Here is a 23,101-nt window from a genome sequence, read left to right on the forward strand (position 1 = left end):
GGAGTTGATTAGTAACGCCCATCAACTGCTGTTCTCTAAAGAAAATTTGTAATGAAAGAGGATAACACGTTTTCGTAATAAATGCGTAAATAACGTAGCGGATAGCAGTTGTTAACTCGTTAAAAATAAAGACTGAAGTAAACGATATCTTCATTTTAATGTAATATACGGAAATTAAGTAAGCATGTGATACACTTCAAGATATGGCAGAGTACATCACTGATTTCAGAGGATATTTCATATCTTCTCGCGTCTAGTTACAGCTATTTACATGTAAATTTTTTGCGTGGAAGTTATTTCTCTACATGCGTTTCAAATATGTTTTCATGATGGGCTACATATATGGTTAGGTTAGGTGACGCTGTTTGAAGAAGAAAGCTGAGGTGTTTGCCACAGAAATCTCTGGAGTGATACCGTATTTTTCCGAATCCAAGACTTTTTTTTCTCAGAATCTCATGGGAAAACTGAAGGGTTGTTGCATTCGCGGCCTAACAGTAAGTTAATTGATACCACTGGCAACTACCGCCGTAACCACGCTGCTTCTTTTCACACGCACACATAACACGTTGACAATAAACGACCACCTCTTTACTACACATCGCTAGCCGTGACAACCAGTTGTGCAGTGCCTGTGTGTTTCTCAAATCTGCAGAATGGCAGCAAACCCTGTGACCCTTCGAATTCTTAGAAAAGCCATGGCTACTCAGTGGCAGTCATAACGCGTCTATTGTACTTGACGCTTAGTAAAATTAGGGTTTATAGACAGCAGGAGTATTTTCGTGATGGATAGTCGTATTGTAAAGATACGGTACGTGGAAAAGGTATTGCCGCAAATTTTCAATGGGTTCTAGTCGATATTATGATGCCAATTTTAAGTTGGTGTTTATTAAACACTGAAACTGTAAAATAATTGTGCAGCCGCAAGAACATACGGCATAGGCCTAACTAAAGCCAGTATTTGGCGTTAGCATGAAGACAAAGAGCTAAAAAAATGCGTACTGTACAAAAAATGCATCAGTGGTCCGCAACAAGGACGCTTTAAAGAAGTCGAACATGAAATTGTGAGGTATGTGCACGAAAAATGCAAGGGCTGAAGGGCCATACCGTGGCGCAATAAACTTGTTCGTTGACTTTCAACGTTTGTGATTAGGCCTATACATCGCTAGCCGCTGAATTTGGCCGAACCTGACAAGCGAGACGTGCGTGTAGCAGTAGCCGGTTATATCTGACGCTCCGTAAAGGTAACAGTTTTATAGACACCAAGAATAATTTCCTGATGGATCATTGTATTGTAGAGACGCATGGAACAGGTATTGCCGGAAAATTTTCAACGAGTTCTTTTCGGTATTATGATGCCAATGTTAAGTTAATGATGGTCCTTAACACCTTAAGTGCCACATATGCAGTAAAAAGTAAATCCATCCAGGCCATTCTTTTTTTCTTACTATAGAGTATAAAATATTGCATCTCATTACATAAATGTACCTTTTAGTCATCTTGGGCCAAAATTGTAGTCGTAACATTGTGTTGAAATTGTGGTGACACGTTGGTCTCACGTGGCCACTGACACTACCTTCCGGCTGTATAGGCCGCGTGAGACCAATGTGTCACCACGTACTCTAGCACAGTTCTCACCTTCCTGACACGCTGGTATCCATCTGTCTCATTAGCTCATGAACTACTAAAGAATAAAACTCATATCTTTGGAACATTTAAATCTAATTGGGAGTATAATCCAACCGATGTTGCTAAAAGGAAGTTAGCAAGAGGAGAGACAAGGGCCCGTGAAAGTAACACTGGTGTGGTTGTTCAGAAGTGGCATGATAAAAGAGACGTGTTAATTTTGACAAGTAAACACACTGGTGAGATGGTCACTATTCAGAGGAGGGATGGTGAAGTGCAGAAACCACGGAGTGTTATAGAGTATAACACATGCAAACCGTACATTGATTTATCAGATCATAAAAAGAGATATAGTAATTCCCTGAGACGGGAAGTAAAATGATACAGAAAAATAGCTATGTAGATATTGATCAGCACAAGTACAGTAAATGCCATCTATATTTCCAATCAACTTGGGAATGAGAGAATATCTGGTACCCTTTTCAAAGAGGAAATTTTTGAACAGTTAACAGGTACCGGTATCAAAGATCTTCACATTCCCCCACAAGTAGCAAAGAAGCAGGTATTACCCCACCGACTGGAGAATGTAAGCCGGCAGGGAAGACGGATATGCAGTAAGTGTTATGAAGAGATCCATCGGGAATCAAGAAGGCAATATGCCATGAGAAAGACTGTACAGTCTAAGTTCAAATGACCAGCCTGTGAAAATTTCTTCTGTTTGGACTGTTTTTTCAAAGTACACTAATTTGTAGTGTGATTGTGAAACACGGTTTGAATTATATTTCTTCAGAAAGTCTCATTTGTTATACTTTAAATTCATATGAAAAATGTGTACCAATTTGTGGTGTGATTGCGAATGAGACAAAGTTACAAATATTTTTTCTAGAAAGTTCATGTAATTTTTATGTCCTATGTTTTCAATTCGTCTATAAACCCTGATATGAGACAATGAACAATGAGTACACTATACAGTACAAGCTTTTGTTATTTATACACATAACACGACCTGAAAACAAAAAATAATGTCATTATTTATTGCGGTTGATATATTACAGTGACGTACAGGCTACGTGGTGTCACATCAGACTCGCAAATGAACAGGCCAAGAATAGATTCATGACGTACTGGCCACCTACTTTCATTTAACATACGTTTACATGTCAAGTGTGATGACAGTATGGCACCATGGGGTCGGAGACTTGGAGAGTGCGCGTGAGTCCACGGCGGACTCACGCGGCCCGAATGGCATTAAGCTCTGTGAGTCAACGTTGGTCTCACGTGGCACTCAAGGTGTTAAATCCGAGAAGATAAAGAATAATTGTGCAGCCACAAAAAAGATAAAAAGAAATACGGCGTGATGAAAGTCAATGTCTGGCGTCTAAAAATGCGTAGGCCTAATGTACAACAAGGCATTCATATGATTTTACAAACGTCTTTTTGAGCCTGATTTAAATTTTTCGAAGGGAAAAGTGGGGTTCATCTTGGATTCGGAGAAATACAGTACTATATTTTTTTCAGAATGAAATTAAACATACACTTTCATGTAGTATCGGATTACGAAGAATAACAAATAAATAAGCCGTAGTGTGGATATCATCTGCGGAAACACAAGTTTTGGACAAGACAATCCATTATAGCGAGTAAATTTTTCGCTGTTATGAATTCTCGCTATAACAGACTTCTACTGTAATTTCCTCTACACTCAATACACTTCTGCATATGTGGAAACGAGTCACTGAACCAGCTCTGCCATTTTTTTTCGGTTACATTTTCACACGACCCCTTGCTGCCAGAATCTTCTCGTCGGATGCAAAACGCCGCCCTTTCAGCTTCATCTTCAGAGTGCAAAGTCACATGGGGCAAGATCAGGACTGTATGGAGGGTGATCCAGCACAGTCAACCCTGATCTGGCAAGAAAATCCATTGTTACATTAGCACGATGTGCTGGAGCATTGTCGTGATGGAAGAGCCAAGTGTTGAGCCGTGACCTTGGACAGAGCTGCTTGAGAGCCTGGATGACCTGAGGCAGACAAGTCTCACTGTACCACTTCGCAGTAACTGTCCTTTGTGTTTCTAGCACAACCCGAGTCGGGATGCCCCGTTTAGTGAAGAATACTGCAATCATCCTTTTCTTCACTGACCTTGACTTTCACACAGTCACAGGAGTACCCTCACCTTAAAACAGTCACACCTTGTTCTGGGATTTTCTTGGGACATTGTAATAATAAGCCAAGTTTCGTCACCTGTAACAATGCTATTGACATTACGCGAAGTCCGATTTTCAAACTGTTTTAGTATTTCTTCTCACCATTTTACTTGATGTGCCCTTTGTTCCTCTGAAAGTGAATGGGGCACCCAAAAGGAACAAACCTTTCTAACATGCAGATGGTCGTGTAGAATTGAATGAATAGCTGGTGCAGGGATGTGGAGGGTATCTTCTACCTGCCGATATGTCGACTGCCTGTCTTGCTGCAGCATTTTCCTCAGTCACTGATTCAGACGGTCGCCCAGAACGTGGATCGTCTTCAACCCCAAAATATGCCCTCTCTAACTCTTTGTACCAGTGGAAAATTGTTTTCCGATATGGACAGTCTTTCCCCAGCACAGGAGTCATTTACTCCAGGCACTGGTCAACATTTAATCCACGAGCAAAATTGTAGCGGATAATTGTGCGATATTCACCTTTAGAAGCCTAATGTTGATCATTCCAGTTCGAAAGGCTTATTGCTCTTCTAGAAATTGTCCTTTCCCTGTTTCTTCTCATTCTCTTTTCTAGTATCCTTTCATATATTTATGTTACCTGATATACAAGTGTGACTCGTCGGTAATTATCACGTATTTACTTGTTCCCATTCTTAAATATGTGTTATTATTCCTTTTCTCCAGTCATTTGGCACCGATTTTTCTTTCCAAATTGATCTAAATAGCCTATACAGCCTTTGTAAACCAATAGCTCCTGCTGCTTTTATCATTTCCACACAGTTAATTCAGTCCTGCTACTTTTGCCACTTTCATTTGTTTGACAGCAGTTTGCACTTCTTTCATTTTGATTTCACTCTCGCATTCAGTCTCCTGACACTGCCTGTATCATCTCATCTTCCTCCCCTTCCCACATTCAGGAGTTCACAAAAGTAATTTGTCTATCTTTACCTTAGCTTCTTTGTGTTATCTCTCTTCCTTTCCCCTTCACCTGCTTTGTGAAGAATATTTTCGCTTCTTACTAGGAGTATGCTCTGATTTAAATCATTTGGCCTGCTTATTCGCATCTTATTACCTGCTGTCCATTGTTCAGAATTAATATAAAATTTAACTACTTAAAATTGGTTTCTCTTCATATTGTTGTCTTGTTGCTTGTGTTGTATTGGCGTGTTGATTCCCATCTTGTGTGTTGGGAATTGTAGAAAAGTGATGCTTACGATACCTGAAGTAGCAGCGATTCAGGAGCCCATCGCAAGAAGTTTTCGTACTTAAATTGTAAGACTAAGAAAAGAGAGAGAGAGTGTGACGTTACTGAAATTGGTGAGGAAGTGTGTACCTTTACGTACAGTAAAAAGTTACAATCCAGTTATTGTGAATAAAAAAGTATTACATGTGTTAAGAATACATTCTTAAATCCTTTGTCAAGATGTTAAGTTGAAATTTTCAAAAGTAATATTATTATGATTAATTGTATAGATATAACTAGATTATGACTACCTAGGTAAAAAGACGTACACGTGCACTACATGTTGTTTTATGTTAGAATGCCACTACTGTCTCTGAAAGTCATATGGATACACTGTTAGGATAACAGTTTACACATTGAAAGCCTTTTTAAGGCAGTAATCACTACCTGTATCCACTGCACTGCTACGTAAGTCCCACTCGGAGGTCTTGGACAATTGTCGTACAATTGAAAATCACCCTCGCGTGGATCCACGTCCTCGTGCCCATTGTCATTCTCTACCATCACTTGTTGAATATGTTGATTTACCATCATGTTTAAGACAAGTGTAAAATTCATGGTAAATGGAAGGAATGAGAGGTAACAGTACTTGGAGATCTTTCCATTTGGGTTCCTTTATTATAAGAAGCTCCTTGTACAGACTACGTAGTTTAATGACTGGTGTTATTCCTTTAATTTTTATTTGGAAGTCTATCTGCAGAAACTCAAATTCAGGATTAAAAGTAGGTTTTTCTGAAATCCTTTGTTTCTCAAAGTGAATCCTATGAATAGGTGACCACTTGAGTGAATGTCATGATTCATCCTTGCTGTTCGAAGGCTTGTTATCAACAGTAGAATCCATAGCATCACTAACTCACTCTAGGCTTTTGAGGGACGTGAAGTTCCCGTGCCGATCTCAATCCTCTCCCATCCTTTTCGATCTTGAGCCACTCTTCCCAGTTATCAATTTACAGGGTCCGGCATACCCTGTTGATCTCCTCTTTCCAGGTGCTTTATGGTCTTCCTGAAGGTCTTTTTCCATTAAGAGATCCTTTTTATAGATCTACTGGTGCTCTGTTATCCTGCATCCTCAGTACATGTCCAGCCCAGCGCAGTCTGTGGGATTCTATCACACCCTTTATAGTGTATTGTTGAGGAAGGGTGTAGGTCTCATTAGATCTTTTCTGCCAGCTTTGAGGGATGGGATCAAACCATGGACCAAATATTTGTCTATAAACTTTATTCTCAAAGACTTGCAGCTGCTGCTGCTCTTTCTCGGTTATGCTCCATGTCTTGGAACCATATAGAAGTACTGGTCGAATGATTGTATTGTAGATAATCATTTTTGCATTCCTTGTTAAAAACTTGGGAGCCTAATATAGGGCTCATAGAGTAAAATGCCTTATTTGCATTCTTAATTGTAGCTTGGTGTTCCTGTTGCCTTCGGTTTTACTCATCGATTAATACACCAAGGAATTTAAACTCCTCTTCTCTTTTAAATATATATTTCCCAATCTTCAAAGGCAATCTGTCAACTTTCTCATGATTCAGTCTCTGTACAACCATGTAATATATCTATCATTTACCCGTTAGCCAATGTTTGCTGCCATTTCCTCTAGTTCCACAAATAACTGCCTAATTTCTAATTCATTGCGGCCAATAAGAACAATATCATCCGCATATGCAAGGACTTTATGTTGTCTCCACATTTCTGTGAATTCTCTTAACTTAAAACTTCATATCATCTATTATTTTTAATTAGTTTCTTAGATATCACAACATTAAATGTACTTGAAATCCAAACAATCAAATCAAATTACATCAAAGGAAATTACACTTTCAAAACAACTGCTGCACAATGCTTCAAGCACAAAATATCTCCATGGGATTTCTATACATATCGTCCGACTTCATCCGTTCCAAAAATTATCACCAGAGAACAGCACCTCACAGAGGCAATGCAAGTGGTTTCATATGATATCACTGAGGCATAAGTAAGATATAAAATAAAATTGTAGGTGGTTTCAATCGAATCCACTATGCCTTAAAGGGTTAAGGTAATACGGAAATGCTGCTGTTATTTTGAACTTCCTGACAATGTGTTAAAAGATGTCTGTATGACTAGAGCTATAAAGCTACTTACTCTTCAGGCTTGGATCCTCTTGGTTGTAATGAAAGTGATGATGGGGATGGGGATGAAGAAATGCCACTATTGTGTTCTAGTATATGTGTCTGTTACTACTTTATTAAATTTCTCTCATTGTGCAAATGACTGGTGAGGTGCTAGTAGCAATATGTCAGTACTTGTTGTAATTCCCCCTGCCCCCCAAAATATTTCCTAATGAAGTCTATAAAATGTTGTTTAGCGAGCAGTATGGCATTAATGTACTGTGTTACATGACAGCTGTGTTGATATAAATATTATTGCTACGAATAGTATTTACGGCAAATAAATTAGTCACTGTAAGTACAATATTGATGTTTTTTTAAGGGAACTTGGTCATTTTTTGTGGTTTTTGGTGGGATTTTAGGTCATTTTGATGGTATTTGGTATTTCATTTTTGGCAACCCTGCACACAACTGCACTATCTTTAATCAGTTCACTTCAATGGGTCCACAGAACGATTCTAGCTGATGTTGTAAAACATAAGAGAGGGAAACTCTGATAAGTTGAGAGAAAACTGGAATGTTAAATGTATCCTGACTGTATAATTATGGCAAAATTAACATGCGATTTCACTGGTGTGCCTGTTTCAAATTTTTTACAGCATGCACAAAGAATTATCCAGCACCGGTCGTGTTACTACACCGGCTGAAAAGCGACCGCGTGTGAGAAGTGTTTCAGATGAGGGGTGTGATGAATTTGTTCATTCTGCTATCCGGTGAATAATGCATATATTTTTAAGAAACTATGAATCACCCTACACTTAACAAAGTGTTATCAGCTATTACTTCTGATCTTGAACTCCCAGATTTGAAAGCCTCCAGCCTTCACATGCTATTAAAAGAAATTGTGTTCATGTTCATCAGCCGAGGTCAAAAAGTATCGTAGTGCACAGAGATGATGTGATACATTGTGGTTGAATCTTGTGCAAGATCAGATTAATGAAGTACGTGACATGTAGGTAGGCCTACTTGCATATTTTCATGGTACATGTAGTTTATATGTTATAGCAATTTTTGTTATCTCTGACATGTTCAAGGAAGGAAGCTATATCTGTCAGTTATCATTTATTTATTTATTTATTTATTTATTTATTTATTTATTTATTTATTTATTTATTTATTTATTTATTTATTTATTTATTTATTTATTTATTTATTTATTTCATGCCTTCATTTGTGGCGAAGTTAAGGCTCACTTAACCACATATCTAATAAACTTTATAAAACAGAATAATGAAATAATTTAACAAAATATAAATCCTAACCTCATTCATTCTTCCACTCATACTGCCATTCATACAAGCTGGTTATACATGTAATAGGTAATCTCGGCAAGACCGCTTGAAAGAAGCTAAGGAAGTGCAATTCCTAACACTAACTGGAAGGGAATTCCATAGCCTTGCACCAGACACTTGAAAGGAGCGGTTAAATGAAGATGAGCGATGCACAGGAATTGAGAGTGTCGTAGTCGATCGTGTGTTGTGTTCATGAGAGGAGGAGAGTAAATTAAACTTTGAGGATAAATACTGGGGTTTAGATTCATTCAGCAGACGAAATACGAGAGTAGCAACGTGAAGATGTCGTAGTTTATCAATTTTTAACCAGGAGAGAAGTTCATAATAGGGGGAGATATGAGTTGAAAATTTAATTGAAAATATAAACCTAATGCATGAGTTCATTGCCCTCTGTAATTTTAGTGTCTGTTCCATGGTGGCATCTATCATTACAATATCACAATAATTAAGTATGGGAAATATGAGTGTCTGGATAAGTTTAATTTTCAAGCTTAGTGGAAGAAGTGATTGGCGAGTTTTGAGAGGGTGAAGTGACGAGTGAATTTTCCTGCAGATGCTTGTTATGTGCTCACTCCAATCTAGTGTGTCACTTATGATAATTCCGAGATTTTTTACCGACTTCTGAAATGGTATAGCTACACCACAAAGCAAAAGTGAAGGCAATAATTTCTTATTAAGGATATTTAACTGCCTTTGTTGCCCTATTATAATAGCTTGTGTCTTTTTAGGATTAATTAATAAACAATTCTTATTAGAATAGGAGCTAATCAGATTTAAAATGGAATTCATCTGATGAATTCCAAACTCAGTATCAATAGCTTTACAGTGATAATATATTTGTAGATCATCTGCATATAAATGATACTTACAGTTACTGAACTGAGAAGATATATCATTGATATATAGAGTAAACAGAAGAGGTCCAAGCATATGTTCATATCTACGTAAACAAATTGTGTGCTCCCGTCTTAATAGGAAATATACCGTTAACATTGGTGGTTTCACGGCCCTCTTACTTGTAGACATATTTGGCTTATGCTGTGTCAAGAAAACAAGGTGCAACTCCTTACATTTTACAGAGAACTTTGCTCCACATCTTCAACACAAACATACTCTTAAAATGAAATTCCGTCACATCAACATAGTTAGCTGTATTGTGGAAAAGGAGTGTAATTTGAAGGGCTGTTTTAAAATTTTTATTTTTCCCATGAATATGAAAAACTTTGGGTTGGCACAGTATATCACATAGGAGACTCGCTATTAAAAAATAGTGGAAAAAGAATTACCAGATTGCGACGTTTGTTTACAATCTTTGACTGCGAACATAACATCTTTGCCGAACACGTTCCCGGTATATTTGTTAAATTCTTGTTCTGTTGCTTCTGGTTTAGTAATGAATTATCTGCTTTTGTTACAAAACACAAAGTTTTACAAAGTGGTGCTTATGTCACTCAGTGCAAGGCTGTTTCTGTGTTGAGGAAAATAACAAGATGATTAAGCGTAAACGTAGTGAGGAGCTGAGTGATGATGGTCAAAAATGATTTGTGGCAAATCAGCATTACCAAAAGCAGTATACAGAAGAATTTCCACATGTAGGATCACCTGCACTTTCACCAAACCACGTGTTTTGTGAAACTTGCAAATGTGATTTTTCAGTTAAGCATGGAGGATGCAATGACTGCTGATGTCATATGAAATCTAAAAACATGAAGAGTACAGATGCCTCAAAGGGCAATACAAGACAATTATTGTTTTTGAACTACAAAATGTGACTATAATAGTGTTATATGGACTGAATCTTACTTCACACGCTTTTTCTTTGGTTGAACGTAACCTTCTCTTATCTGCAGCAGACCATGATAGACCATGTTTCCCTACTCGGAAATTGCTACAAGGTATGAAAGTCGAAAGACCAAGACAACTGCAATAGTGTAGGTATGTCTTGAGTCAGCAGTATCAGAAATAATAAACAGTCGTCAAAATGCACCTTACTCATTGTCTATTGATGGTAGCAATGACAATAATAATTGCAAATGGTATCCGTTGGTGTTTGGTTATTTTTGTGAGAAAAAAGAGCAGATTGTTACCTTACTGCTTGCTTTGTTGTAATGTGATAAGTCTGTTTTAGGTGAAGAGAGTACAGTAAAACCTGTCTTAACGGACACCTCTCACCTGCGGACACCCCTCATTGGCGGGCGATTTTCTAGGTCCGTAATTAAATGCCATGTTGTGTATGAGTAATTTACCCCTCTTATACGGACACCCTTTATTACGGACACGGACACACCATAGCCACGAGAAACTCCAATTAAACCTCTCCTAACGGACACTTTCTTTTTTAAAAATTCTGTATTTGTGACCTGTACAGTATGTATTCGCTTACTTTTTGCACAGCCGGTACTTCCAAGAATCACAGACACCGTAACTTTTGATCCTGGCTTGACACATTCTTGGAAGGCAACACTAAGCTACGCTATCACTTCCGGAAGTTGTGTGATCTGACTTCTTGGAAGGCAACACTAAGCTACGCTATCACTTCCGGAAGTTGTGTGATCTGACATGCTCGACAGCGCTGGAATTCGTACCTTCACTGTCAAGTTACTTTTCTTTGACTCGTGGGCTTTTGATGTGTTCAATTTTACGTTAGTAAGTTGGTGTAAATATGGCTCCGAGGAAGTTTTTAACTTCAAAAGAAAAGGTAGGCATAATAGACTATCATAAACGTGAGAAGTGTGGTGTGCGTAAACTGTCCAAAGTGTTTAAGATTGGAAAGACACAGGCAGCGGAAATTGTGAAAAAGCAAGAGGAACTAGTAAAGGAATGGCATTTAAATGGCAACGAACAGCGCATTAAACTGTTTCAAAGTGGTAGTGGAGCTCTCATTGACAAGGCAACGCTAGGAATGGTTCGCTAAAATAAGAAGTCAGAATGTCCCTCTGTCAGGACCAATGATACAAGCAAAAGCGTTAGAATTCGCGACAGAATTAGGAATTGGAGATTTCAAAGCCTCGAATGGCTGGCTAGAAAGATTCATAAAGCGACATGGTATCAACTTCAGGGTGATTTGCGGAGAATCATCCAGTGTTAATATGGAGATTGTTGACACCTGGCAAGAAAAAACACCTTCAATCATAGATGGGTATGCTCCGAAAAATATTTTGAATGCCGATAAAACTGGATTATTTTTCCGTGCTTTACCCGTCAAAACTTTGTGTTTCAAAGGAAATCGTTTTACTGGTGGAAAAGTTGTGAAAGAATGTCTTACGGTATTATGTGCAAGAATGATTGGATAACGGGAGGAGCCCCTTGTGATAGGAAAAGCTGCAAAACCAAGGTGTTTTATTAATATGGACGTTACAAAGTTTGGCATTGAATGGAAAGTGAATAGGAAAGCATGAATGACCAGAGAAATAATGACAGAGTGGCTAGGACAATTGGACAGAAAAATGATACGCCAGGAGCGAAAAGTGTTATTATTCCTCGATAATGCAGCATCGCATCTGGATACAATTAAGTTGCAAAATGTGAAGATCGTCTTTCTCCCACCAAATGTAACATCAGTTTCTCAGCCGCTTGACCAAGGAGTGATCCAGAACTGCAAGGTTAATGGGAATGAAGTAACCCTTCAAACACTGACAAAGGGGCTGAATGTTCTCCAAGCAATTTTATGGATAACCAATGCATGGGAAAACGTCACGGTCTCAACAGTTCGTAACTGCTTTCTGAAAGCTGGGTTTCCCGCTAGTGGTGGACATCCCGAAATAGAATCAGATACCCTCCCTGACAGCATGGAAACAACACAAGAGTTGGTTAATGCAGCAGGTTACAGTGTACACCTATATCGAAATTGATTCAGGTATTCCAACAGAGTGTGAGAGTGGAGACACGAAAACGATTCTTCAGTCAATCCAAGGGAAGAAGGACAAAAATGAAGATTTTGACGAAAGCGGGAGTGAAGGTGATGCTAATGACGATTTCGAAGAAAATACGGAAATGAATGTGCTGCCAATAATCTCGTACAGTGAGGCTCTCGGCTTTGTTAAGCGACTGAAAGAATTTTATTATAAACAAAATGATGAAAAAGGTGTAAATTTGACCCAGGATTTAATTGCACATAGTGAAAACATCATTGCTAAACCAAAATGGACAAAACAAACGAACATTGATTTTTTCAAGTGCTAATGTTTTACTGTACTGTGCTAGAGATTGAGTTTCAAAAACTCATGCGTTCTTCTTAATTTTAACATGTTGAACGGTAATAGTGTACAGTGTGCTCAATAGAGGTTTCCATAGAAGTGTTTTTGTCTCTTTAATATAGTGCATCGCAGCTGCAGCAGCCCATCTACAACTTTCTCATGTGAGTTCAGTGCAGTATATTGTACAATACTGTATACAGTATACAATTAAAGGTACATTTGTGAGAATTGTTAACACATACAATACATGGGTTATTGTGTTCCAACTTATGTTAAATCGTACCGGTTTCATAACCTCTCGCGGGCAGACACCCCTTCATAACGGACATTTTTTTCGGTCCTGAAGGTGTCCGTTATAGCGAGGTTTTACTGTATATCCCAGTGGCAGAGAGGGCAAAGGGCTCAGTGTCTGTTAACCAGAGGTGTGGCTGTAAACATGCTCCAGGAACTAACAATCCTTGGTTCTACACCATTAGCGATTACTAGAAAATTGATTACAAGCAATCATGACTCGTATAAATAAAGACAACATTACCGCAGGTGGACGATCCAACCACGCTAAAGTGACAACCAAACATTCGGATTCTGGGGAGCTTGAACTTCGAGGCAGTAAGCCGGAGTGCTCTGGTAAACTTCCACGGAAAACACGCTTACATTGGTACTTTCAACATTCAGACACTGATTCAAACAGGAAAACTATACAAATTCACAACAGAACTTATGAAGTAGAAAATCCAAATTCTGGCCCTGCAATAAACACGACTCACAGTTTCAGAAAAGATAGACTACAATAATTACAGAATTCTCAAAAGTGGAACAAACAAGAAAATTGGCAAAGGAGCAGCACTGTCTGGCATGGCCTTCATTGTAGGAAAAAAAGTTTTGGAATCTGTAAAAGAGGTGAAACCCATCAACAATAGACTTATGACTTTAAGAATCAAACACAAGAATCAATTAATGTCCATGCACCAACAAATAATGACCATAAAAAAGAGCTCAAAAAACAGAAAGATTCTGGGAGGAACTTGATCCGGACATGGCTAAAATCCCAAAAGATGTGAAAATTCTACTCGGTGATTTCAATGCACAAATTGGCAGGGAACGAAAATACAAGAAGACAGTGGTAGGCTATCTGGCACACAGGTTCACGAATAACAGTGGTACACGTTTCATTGGGTTGTGTCAATAAAACAACTTGAAAATTATTTCAGCTTCACTCCAGAATAATCCCGAAAAACAAAAGACACCCATCCACCATTTAGGAGAATTTCAGATTGATCATGTGGCAATATTGTATGATTACCAAAAGGAAACTCAACGATGTTCAAGAGCGCAGAAGTGCTAACGTCGATTCGGATCATTATTTAACCAGGATCAAAATTAAATTCACACCCAAAAGAAAATTCAAAAGGAAAATGCTGGTGATACCAAAATTTGATGTACACAAAATCAAAGACTCCAAAATAACAGAAGAATGGGAAGATACAACCTGCAGAGAATTGGGAGAAATTTCAAACTAAAATCATGTAAACAGCGAAAGATCTCGTCCCTTTTCACAGAAAACCAAAACACCCTTGGTGGAATCAAGAATGTGAGAGTGTGCTAGAAGATAGGTAAAAGGCATTTCAAAACTACAATTGCAACAAAGCAGGAGAAGCACAGAAGAAATTTTTCAAAGTTCGAAAACAAGCATCTAAGATTCTAAGACAAAATAAACAGAAATACGTCAATGATCAACTGAAGTCAATTGAAGACAATTTCAAAAATTACAACACACACGATTTTTACAAGACCTTCGCGAACCAAATTAAAGTGTTTTTCTCCACAGTACCTTTGCTTTCAGAAACAAGATGGTAAACTGGCCTTAACGAATAAAGAAAATTGCCAGGAACTAGTCGCTTATTTTTCACAGCTTTTAAATTGTCCAGAACCTACAGAAGGATTTTTGAAAATACAGCCAGAAATCACACTATCACCACCAACACAAGAAATTTATTCGCACGTTAAGAAAGTTTAAAAACAACGAAGCATGAGGGGAGGATGGAATTATAGTTTAACTTTTGAACAATTTTGGCCAAAGTTCACTCAGAGAAATCACATAATTCAAAACATTTGGTAAACTGGAAAGCTTCCAGATAAGTGTAAAATTACTCTAATCCATCCACTACGTAAAAAAGGTGATGAATCAGACACAAAATAATTATAGAGGAATCTCTCTTCTATCTGTCACCTACAAAATTTTATCAGCATGTCTCTTGCAAAGAACACAAAAGCAATTAGAACCTAAATTAGCTGAATATCAAGCAGGATTCAGACCAAATAGGTCATGCCCCAAACAAAACCATACTAAAAAATGCGAGCTCTCAGACAAAAACCTCTCATATGCACATTTGTAGATTTCGAAAAGGCTTATGATTCGATCAACGGGTTGTCACTGTTCCAAATTCTAGAAGAGAGGGGACTAAATACGAAAACTCGAGAACTTATAAAACAAACACTGACTGGCACAAAATCAAACAGGTGTGAGGCAAGGTATGGACTCTCTCCTATTCTGTTCAACGTTGTCCTAGACAAGGTTATGGAAAAATGGGAGAAAGGACTCGAATGTGAGATTTGGAAGCCAATCCAACAGGGCTTTCCCGAAGATAACGTCTGCATACCATACTTTGCTTTTGCAGATAATCTGGTGATACTAAGATAGGATGAGGAGACTGCCGTTAAACAGCTAGAGATATTTAAAGAAAGTGCAGATACCATTCGAGAATAAATTCTTTTGTTCAAAGATAGACATCATGAGCCTGAGAACAAAATATGGTACAATTACTTTAAATACCTCAATGAATTTATCGAAGTGACAGGCCTTGAAAAGATCTCAGAACAAACTCATCTCCAAAAAAATTAAAAGATCATTAGGGTTAGTCCAAAACATATACAACCAAAAATCCATGTCAAGAGATACAACACAGTCATTAAACCAACAGTTCTTTATGCAAGTGAAACATTGTCAGTCACCAGAAAGCAAGAACTTTGAAGAAATCAAAAGGAAGAGAGGAAGACAATTAGGAAAATCTTAGGAGCTTTTTTTTTTTTTTTTTGCTTTACGTCGCATCGACACAGATAGGTCTTATGGCGACGATGGGACAGAAAATGTCAAGGAGTGGGAAGGAAGCGGCCGTGGCCTTAATTAAGGTACAGCCCCAGCATTTGCCTGGTTTGAAAATGGGAAACCACAGAAAACCATCTTCAGGGCTGCCGACAGTGGGGTTCGAACCTACTATCTTCCGAATACTGGATACTGGCCGCACTTAAGCAACTGCAGCTATCGAGCTCGGTGAAATCTTAGGAGGAAGATACACCCAAGAAGGTTACAGGTTACAGTCATTCTAAACAACAAAAAATTTCTCAAACATCAAAATTGACATTAGGAAAAGATGAATGAGATTCTTTGGCCATCTGACTAGATTACCAGAAAATCAATTGACAAAACGGATAATAGATTATGTAGCCTCGCTTAAGAACCCAACACCATGGCTTAACGAACTTCGAAAGGGCCTCAAAAATGCAAACATAAGTTTGACATCCTAGAAAGAGACATCTGTAGACACAAAGTAAACTACTGGGAAGTTACACCAGAGCAACCACAATAAAAACCGTGCAGACCAAAGTGATTAGCAGAACGTAAATAAGCCTTCTTGGAGAGAATGAAAACCTATTGAAGAAACAAGGACAACCCATAGAAAAAATGATTGAGTTATTTGCTTAACATCTTCCAACATTGGAGAATTAGCTACTAAAAAAATTAAAATGTTTTACGTCCCACTAACTACTTACGGTTTTTGGAAACTCGAAACAAATCATACTATTTGTTAATAAAAATGTGGAGACAATGAACGAACAAAATGAAACATTATGATAATAAAACACACTCCCTCAACAACTTTAGATATCCTAAATATGGCAAGCTTTAGTGTTTTTTTTTTTTTTTCATCAAAATTCTGGTGCTTTCCAGACACTGGGCCGATGACCTTCGATGTTAGGCCCCTTTAAACAACAAGCTTTAAACAACAAGCTTTCCAGACACTTAGAGATAGGGTACATAACCTAAACAATGCGGTCTATCTCAATTATAGCTGTTTAGGTATATCCTGATGTGAAAAATATAGGGGGAAAAATGAAATGGCTTATGGCTTTTAGTGCCAGGAGTGTCTGAGGACAAGTTTAGCTTTACCGGTGCAGGTCTCTGATTTGACGCCATTGGGTGATCTACGTGTCGTGATGAGCATGAAATGCCAGCAGAATTAACCATTTATGGTTAAAATTCCTGACCTTGCCTGGAATCGAACCAGGGTCTTCTGTGATCTAAGGCCAGCACGCTAACCATTCAGCCATGGAGCCAGACAACAAATGTAGAGAAAAAAGCTTGAAATACATTTAACAATAAAGGTCTGGCTTCCAACAGCTGCAGTTATCTGAAGCGTTCTTCCCGTCACTATGTATTGTATTCAAAATTACAACTCTTAACATTTTCTAGCAATCAGCTGGGCTTTCTACAGCATGGCTTTGTTTGGAAGGATTGGCTTCTGCTACACATACACCAACTGCGAAAAGACAAAAATCATCTGTATAAACTATTTGTGAATAGATTCTTGCTGTTTCGATTATGTAACCGGGAACTAAATTATTTTTAAAAGTTTCAAAAAGAACGGCTATTTCAATGCTGTCGATGGTAGTGCTCGGCGAACTTGACCTGAAAGTTGGGCTGTCATGGCAGTGAAGTAGACGTAATTTGGAATGACACAGTGCCGGTAGCAGGAAAGTTGGCAGCACAAGATGGTAATTCAAATGAAAGCAGTGATTAGGTTTATCGTATAGTGTATGATAATCTTAACTGCTCAACTGACAAAAACAAATGACTGGCCATTATGTTCTTTTTCATTCTTTTGTATTGATAATGCATTATACGATGAATAATGCTATGTCCAAATCCTATCCATTTTCTGTATATGGTTGAGTATGAAGCGAGATGAATCTTCTTTATTTTTTTTAAACGTATAAATTCTGTGTTTCAACAAAAGTAGCCAGTAAGGTGCAGAATACAATCATAAATGTGTTAAAGAATACATACATGTAAAATGTATAGTTCTTTATATCTAGAAGTCGCTGCACGAAATGGGAGGCTATCGCATATTGGACCCCGCTCCTTAACTTTTTGCGGCTATAACAGCGGAGAAAACGGGGATCTAATACTCAAGGAAATACAGTACTTCCTTTTCATCAGTGCTTTTATATTTTTGTTTGTTGAATTGTTTCAAAACATAAATGAGAACACTGAACCAAGATGAATTGGAAGTGGAATTTGCTTCTTATCAAGCAGTTCCATTCAGTGAAGACATTTCTAACTGTAAAACAATGGATGTAGCGTGAGCTAAATTTTCAAAGCTGCAGGATGCTTCTGGAAACATTAGATATTCCGTTTTTTCTCAAGTGATGCTTGACGTTTTAATGATACCTCACAGCAGTGCTTCAGCTGAGTGTGATGCTTACAAACAGTACTGAATATGCACTAACTGGAAAAAACAAAAATATTTTCATGCTCTGAGATCTGCTTTCAAAAGCAGTTTTCTGAGAAGAATTTCTGTTAGGCAAAAGAAGCAAGTGCAAAGATACTTCAAAATTAGTAGCTTAGTTATGTTTGTGTGGATAATTATTTTGTTTCTTAATTTGTAGGAATAGAAAAACATGCTGATATTTTAGAAATTTCATATTATAATTTGCCCGAGATGTTGTGTTCCTCTCTTCTGACATTCACACCATTGATAACCACCTTTGAAGTTTGGCATCTCTGTATTCTTCTTCCTGAAGCATGTATTGCCTACACTTCACTCATTTCTTACACAAAAATCCATCTACTTCATTTCTCTTTCCAAAAGGTCCAGTTATTTCTTCTATTCGCATTCCACCCTTTCATTAAAATCTCTCATGACAATCAGTTCTGCATCCTTTATCTCTCCCTCCAGTATTTCCAGGAATTTGTCCATATCTTCTATGCATCTGGCTGGATTGCATACACTTGTATGAAATTCTTTAGTCCATCCTCCGCCCTTAACTGTGTCTTGATTAATCTATCACTTATATAGTCCACTTTATCTCCATACTCATCTAAGATTTTGCTGGTTATTATCCCCACTCTCTTGTTTGCTGTATGTCCTTCACTCCAGTGGAGAGAGTGTATCCCTTCCTCAACTTCTTCTTTTGTTTTCCCCTCCACTTTACCTCACTCAATCCCATCATAGCTATATTCTCCTTCTCCTTAAAATCAATCAGCTCCTCTGACTTTCTAGTCAGTGACACGAGGTTGATTATTGCCACCTTCATAATGTTCTCTGTTGGCTGCCACTCATACGCCCTAGCATTTTCTGAGGCTGATTTAAAAGTACCATTTTCATTTTAGGTTATTGCAACCGTGTTGCTACTCCCAAAGGCATTTTGGAGCTTCTGTGATCAGGCCGCTCCTAACATGGAGTACAGGTGCCTTTTTCTAGTCTTCCCTAAAGTGGGGTCAGTCACTGCTTGATGGGTTCCATTGTCATTTCCTACACTGAGCGGTCATCACCCCACCAAAGGAATCTCTTCTACTTGACGCCATCTTGTCACCTTAATGAATGGAATTATTTACCGCCACCTGACACTTTGCGTTGAGACTGGCTGCAAGATCTACTCATTACCTAATGGGGTAACCGGCGAGATAAAACAAGTACTGTCAGGCCAAAGTGAACCAACTATAAAATTTATTGTATCTGCTCCTTTTAGAAACACAGAATTCCAAAAGAAGCAGTGCCCACACATCTCTGCAAACTTAAAGGTAACAAGAATAATAGACAGATTATATATGAATAAAGACAACTTCTCAGTTATAGCTTTCTTCACGTTTCAAAATTAATTTAAAAGATGGTACTGAGAAATGTGAAATATATAGTTGGTTGTCTCTGGCATCAGACCCTCCAGTTTTAATATGCGTTGTAAATGCTGAACCTTAAAATCAGAAACCTAATCGAAACGTGTGCACTGCACACTTAAGGGATCACTGTAAACATTGTACCTCTACTGCAGACTGATCACATGTGATTTACTCCAGCATGCGCACAGGGATTTTCCTATGGGCGAGCTCCGTGCTCATTCGCTGCTCATTGAAAGTTGATGTCTCATGTCATCAGGTTTTCTTCCCTGATCCAGCCTTTGTACAGTGACAGTCAGAATTTTTCGGACAGAATAATTTATACATGTATTACCTCTATTATTAAAGGAATAACAGGTAATAAATTCGAAATTACTAAACTTTGAATTTAATGCACTTCGTAGGTACTGTAATTATGCATTTGCGATTTGTAGATGGGTTTACAAAGTAATAATACCTTTTACTTATTTGAGTTACGAAAATTTGCTGGTTAATATTTTTTGGACAGGAGATGTTTAGCTACTCAAGGTATGCTTTGCACTTGTTATACACTGTGCAGGCAGATCCCAGTCAGTGTCTTCCTCACGCAAAAAGCAGACGCAACGATTCACAGGTGAAATGGAACGCAGAGGAAAGAACAGTACATTTGACCAAAGGCAATTAGTAATATTCCATCATGAAAAAGGGAAAACATGTCGACAAATTGCAGATTGGCTGAACATAAAGAAAAGTACTATAAATGGTGTTATCTGCCGATACAAATTGCAAGACAGAATTGAAACTTTGCCACAGGCAGGTCGCCTGAGGGTCATTACTAGGAGAGAACAGGGCAGTAGTAAGAAAAGTGAAAAAAATCCACGTCTTACTACAACCAATATTGCTGCTGTAGCTGAGAACGAGTTTGGAAAGAAGATCAGTCCAAGTACGATCTAGACGGTGTTATATAGGGGTGATTATCACAGGTGAACTGCAAGAAGGAAGCTCTATATCAGTAAAATAGGATCAAGAGACAACGATTTCCTAAGGAGCACCTTAGGAAAGACATGAACTAGTGGAAGACCGCAGTTTTCTGCGATGAATCAAAATTCAACGTGTATGGCTCAGATGGGCGCCTCATAGTTTTGAGACAGTCCGGTAAAGATTTCGAGGACAGAAATATGAAGGCAACGGTGAAACATGGAGGGGGACATGTTATCGTTTGGGGCTGTATGTCAGCTCAAGGAGTCGTTGAGCTGGTTTTTATAGACGGAAATATGGACCACCGCCAGTATCTTCAGATAAAAAAAATAAATAAAAAAAAAAACCTGAAGAAAAATGCAGAGAATATGGGAGTTGGGGACTGTTTTAAATTTTATCAGGACAACAGCCCGAAACATAGAGCCTATAATATACAGCTATGGTTGTTGTACAACTGTCCTAAAGTTGTGAATCCTCCCCACACAAAGTCCTGACTTTAACCCCATGGAGAATATATGGGATATACTGAAAAACATCTAGAAACTTCCCATGAATTTCAAAGCTGGTGTGAAGAGACGACTGCAAGGGGAGTGGGAAAAATTGTCCCATTCCACCTCAAGAAACCTTGTAGAGAGCATGCTGAGACGCCTGACTGAAGTGCTTTGCAGGAAGGAAAGAATCACGAAGTATTAATATTCCTATATGGACTCTTGTCCGAATATTTATGAACAGGCAATTTTCTATTATTGTAATTACATTCGTAAGTTGCATTTTTTTTGTGTATCATGAAATGAAGTGCATATTTATTTTTGGTATCTGTATGTGTAACTATTCATTTTGGAGTAAGGAAAATTAAATTATATGTGTTTGTTGTTATTCTTTTTATGTTAAATATAAAGGAACTCTGCCTGTCCGAAACATTATGACGGTCACTGTAGCTGACTTTCTACATGTGTCTGTTATTACAGTTATAATTCAGATGTTTCAGAGAGAGAGAATGTATATGTGGCCTTTTTTTTTTTCCCTGCCCTTTTCTAAATTCAAAATTACTACTAAAGGGGACTATGACTTGTGTTTTCAGCGGCACAGCATGCCATTCTGTGTGTACTTACTCAGCTCGTGAGTTTCAAACTCAGTTTCGGGAAAGAATCCTGGTTGTAGAGTTTTCAAGTCTTAAAACAGTCCAGTATCTTTATAATAAATTTCGGGAAACTGGAAGTATCTAGCTCAAGAAACTACAAATAGCAGTGTAGAGTTCCCACTGAAGAAAAATTCGTCATAGTTTGGAAAATTCTTCTAAAAACTCACTTCGTTTTGCACAGCAATTGGGAATTTCATGTGGGTGTCTGTGAAAGGCTACTAAATTATAACACTTATTCTTGATGAAACCTGGTTGTACCTCCATGGTTGTATGTGTACACAAAACAGTTGTTTTCTTGAGTGCTATTAAAGCTGACATTGTACATGATGCAGAATTTGTGTGCAGTGTGCTATCAGTGGTGAAAGAACTGTAGGACTTTTTTTGGTCAATTCAGCTAATTCTGTTATGTGAATACCGTAGTAACCCTCTTTTTTCAGAGAATTGACTGATGGAGAGTGTGATATTGCATTTTTCAGCAGGACTCTGCCACTGAAAATAATTTCATAAGAGAGATTTACCAGTTGTTTCCACAGAACACAGTTGTTTGTAAGGTATTTTGGGGCCCCTCACTCTCCCAACTTTTTTGCCTGGGAAAATTAAAAATACTGTGTACAAGACAAAGATAAGATTTGTCAGGAAATTGCCAGGATTTCTCAACTTAAGCTACAGCCAGTGATGAATAATTTCCTAACAAGGTGCTGAAAATTTGTGCAGAATGAAGACGGTAAGGTTAAACACCAACTTTTTAATTTTTTTTTTGTGTTACTGTTGTATGGTTAACCATAATGGACCTGACCTTGACCTAAATGTAGCAAATAAGCATGCACCAGCCCATAGTAAAAACACCACGCTCCGGATTAAAGCATACCTGAATACCTGATCATCTTGTGTTGCTACTACAGTTGTCTCGTTTTTCTGACCATCGTTATCAGATTTTTACATAATTATCCCCCTGCCTCTCTCTCTCTCTGTCAATTTCTTTTAAACTCTGTTCACTTTGTCATTTCATCATTATCTTTCTATCTTTTCCCAATGTTCTAGTGGGTTTTCATTCTGTCCTAGATACTCGTGGCGAATGTGATGCTATCTACCAATGTGCCTGTTATTGAACTGCGCGGGAAGTATATGCTATCTAGCCAACAGAAGTCTTCTCCCTTGCCCTTTCCAAGTACGAAAAGGTCTCGTCCTCCTCCAGGTCCATTTCTGTTCTTCTATCGGCTACCTAAAGATGGACCAGAAGTATGTGTTGATACAAGAACGTATGGGAATGATGCAAGGTTTATCCGGCGATCCTGTAAGCCCAATGCAGAGGTAAGTTTTGAATGGTGATCCCACATAAAGGTA

At 38.1% G+C, this 23,101-nt stretch overlaps 1 protein-coding gene across 3 annotated transcripts in view; it reads left to right on the forward strand.

Moving 5' to 3' along the window:
- Window positions 1-23,101, forward strand: part of LOC136857706 (inactive histone-lysine N-methyltransferase 2E) — a 335,033-nt gene that overhangs the window by 160,444 nt on the left and 151,488 nt on the right. For all 3 annotated transcript variants that reach the window (XM_067136572.2, XM_067136570.2, XM_067136571.2), the window contains exon 9: window positions 22,820-23,068. In XM_067136572.2, coding sequence (XP_066992673.2) covers window positions 22,820-23,068 — 249 coding nt within the window. The remainder of the gene's footprint in view (window positions 1-22,819; window positions 23,069-23,101) is intronic.

This window comes from Anabrus simplex, chromosome 1 (genome assembly GCF_040414725.1).
Source record: "Anabrus simplex isolate iqAnaSimp1 chromosome 1, ASM4041472v1, whole genome shotgun sequence".
Taxonomy (NCBI): domain Eukaryota; kingdom Metazoa; phylum Arthropoda; class Insecta; order Orthoptera; family Tettigoniidae; genus Anabrus; species Anabrus simplex.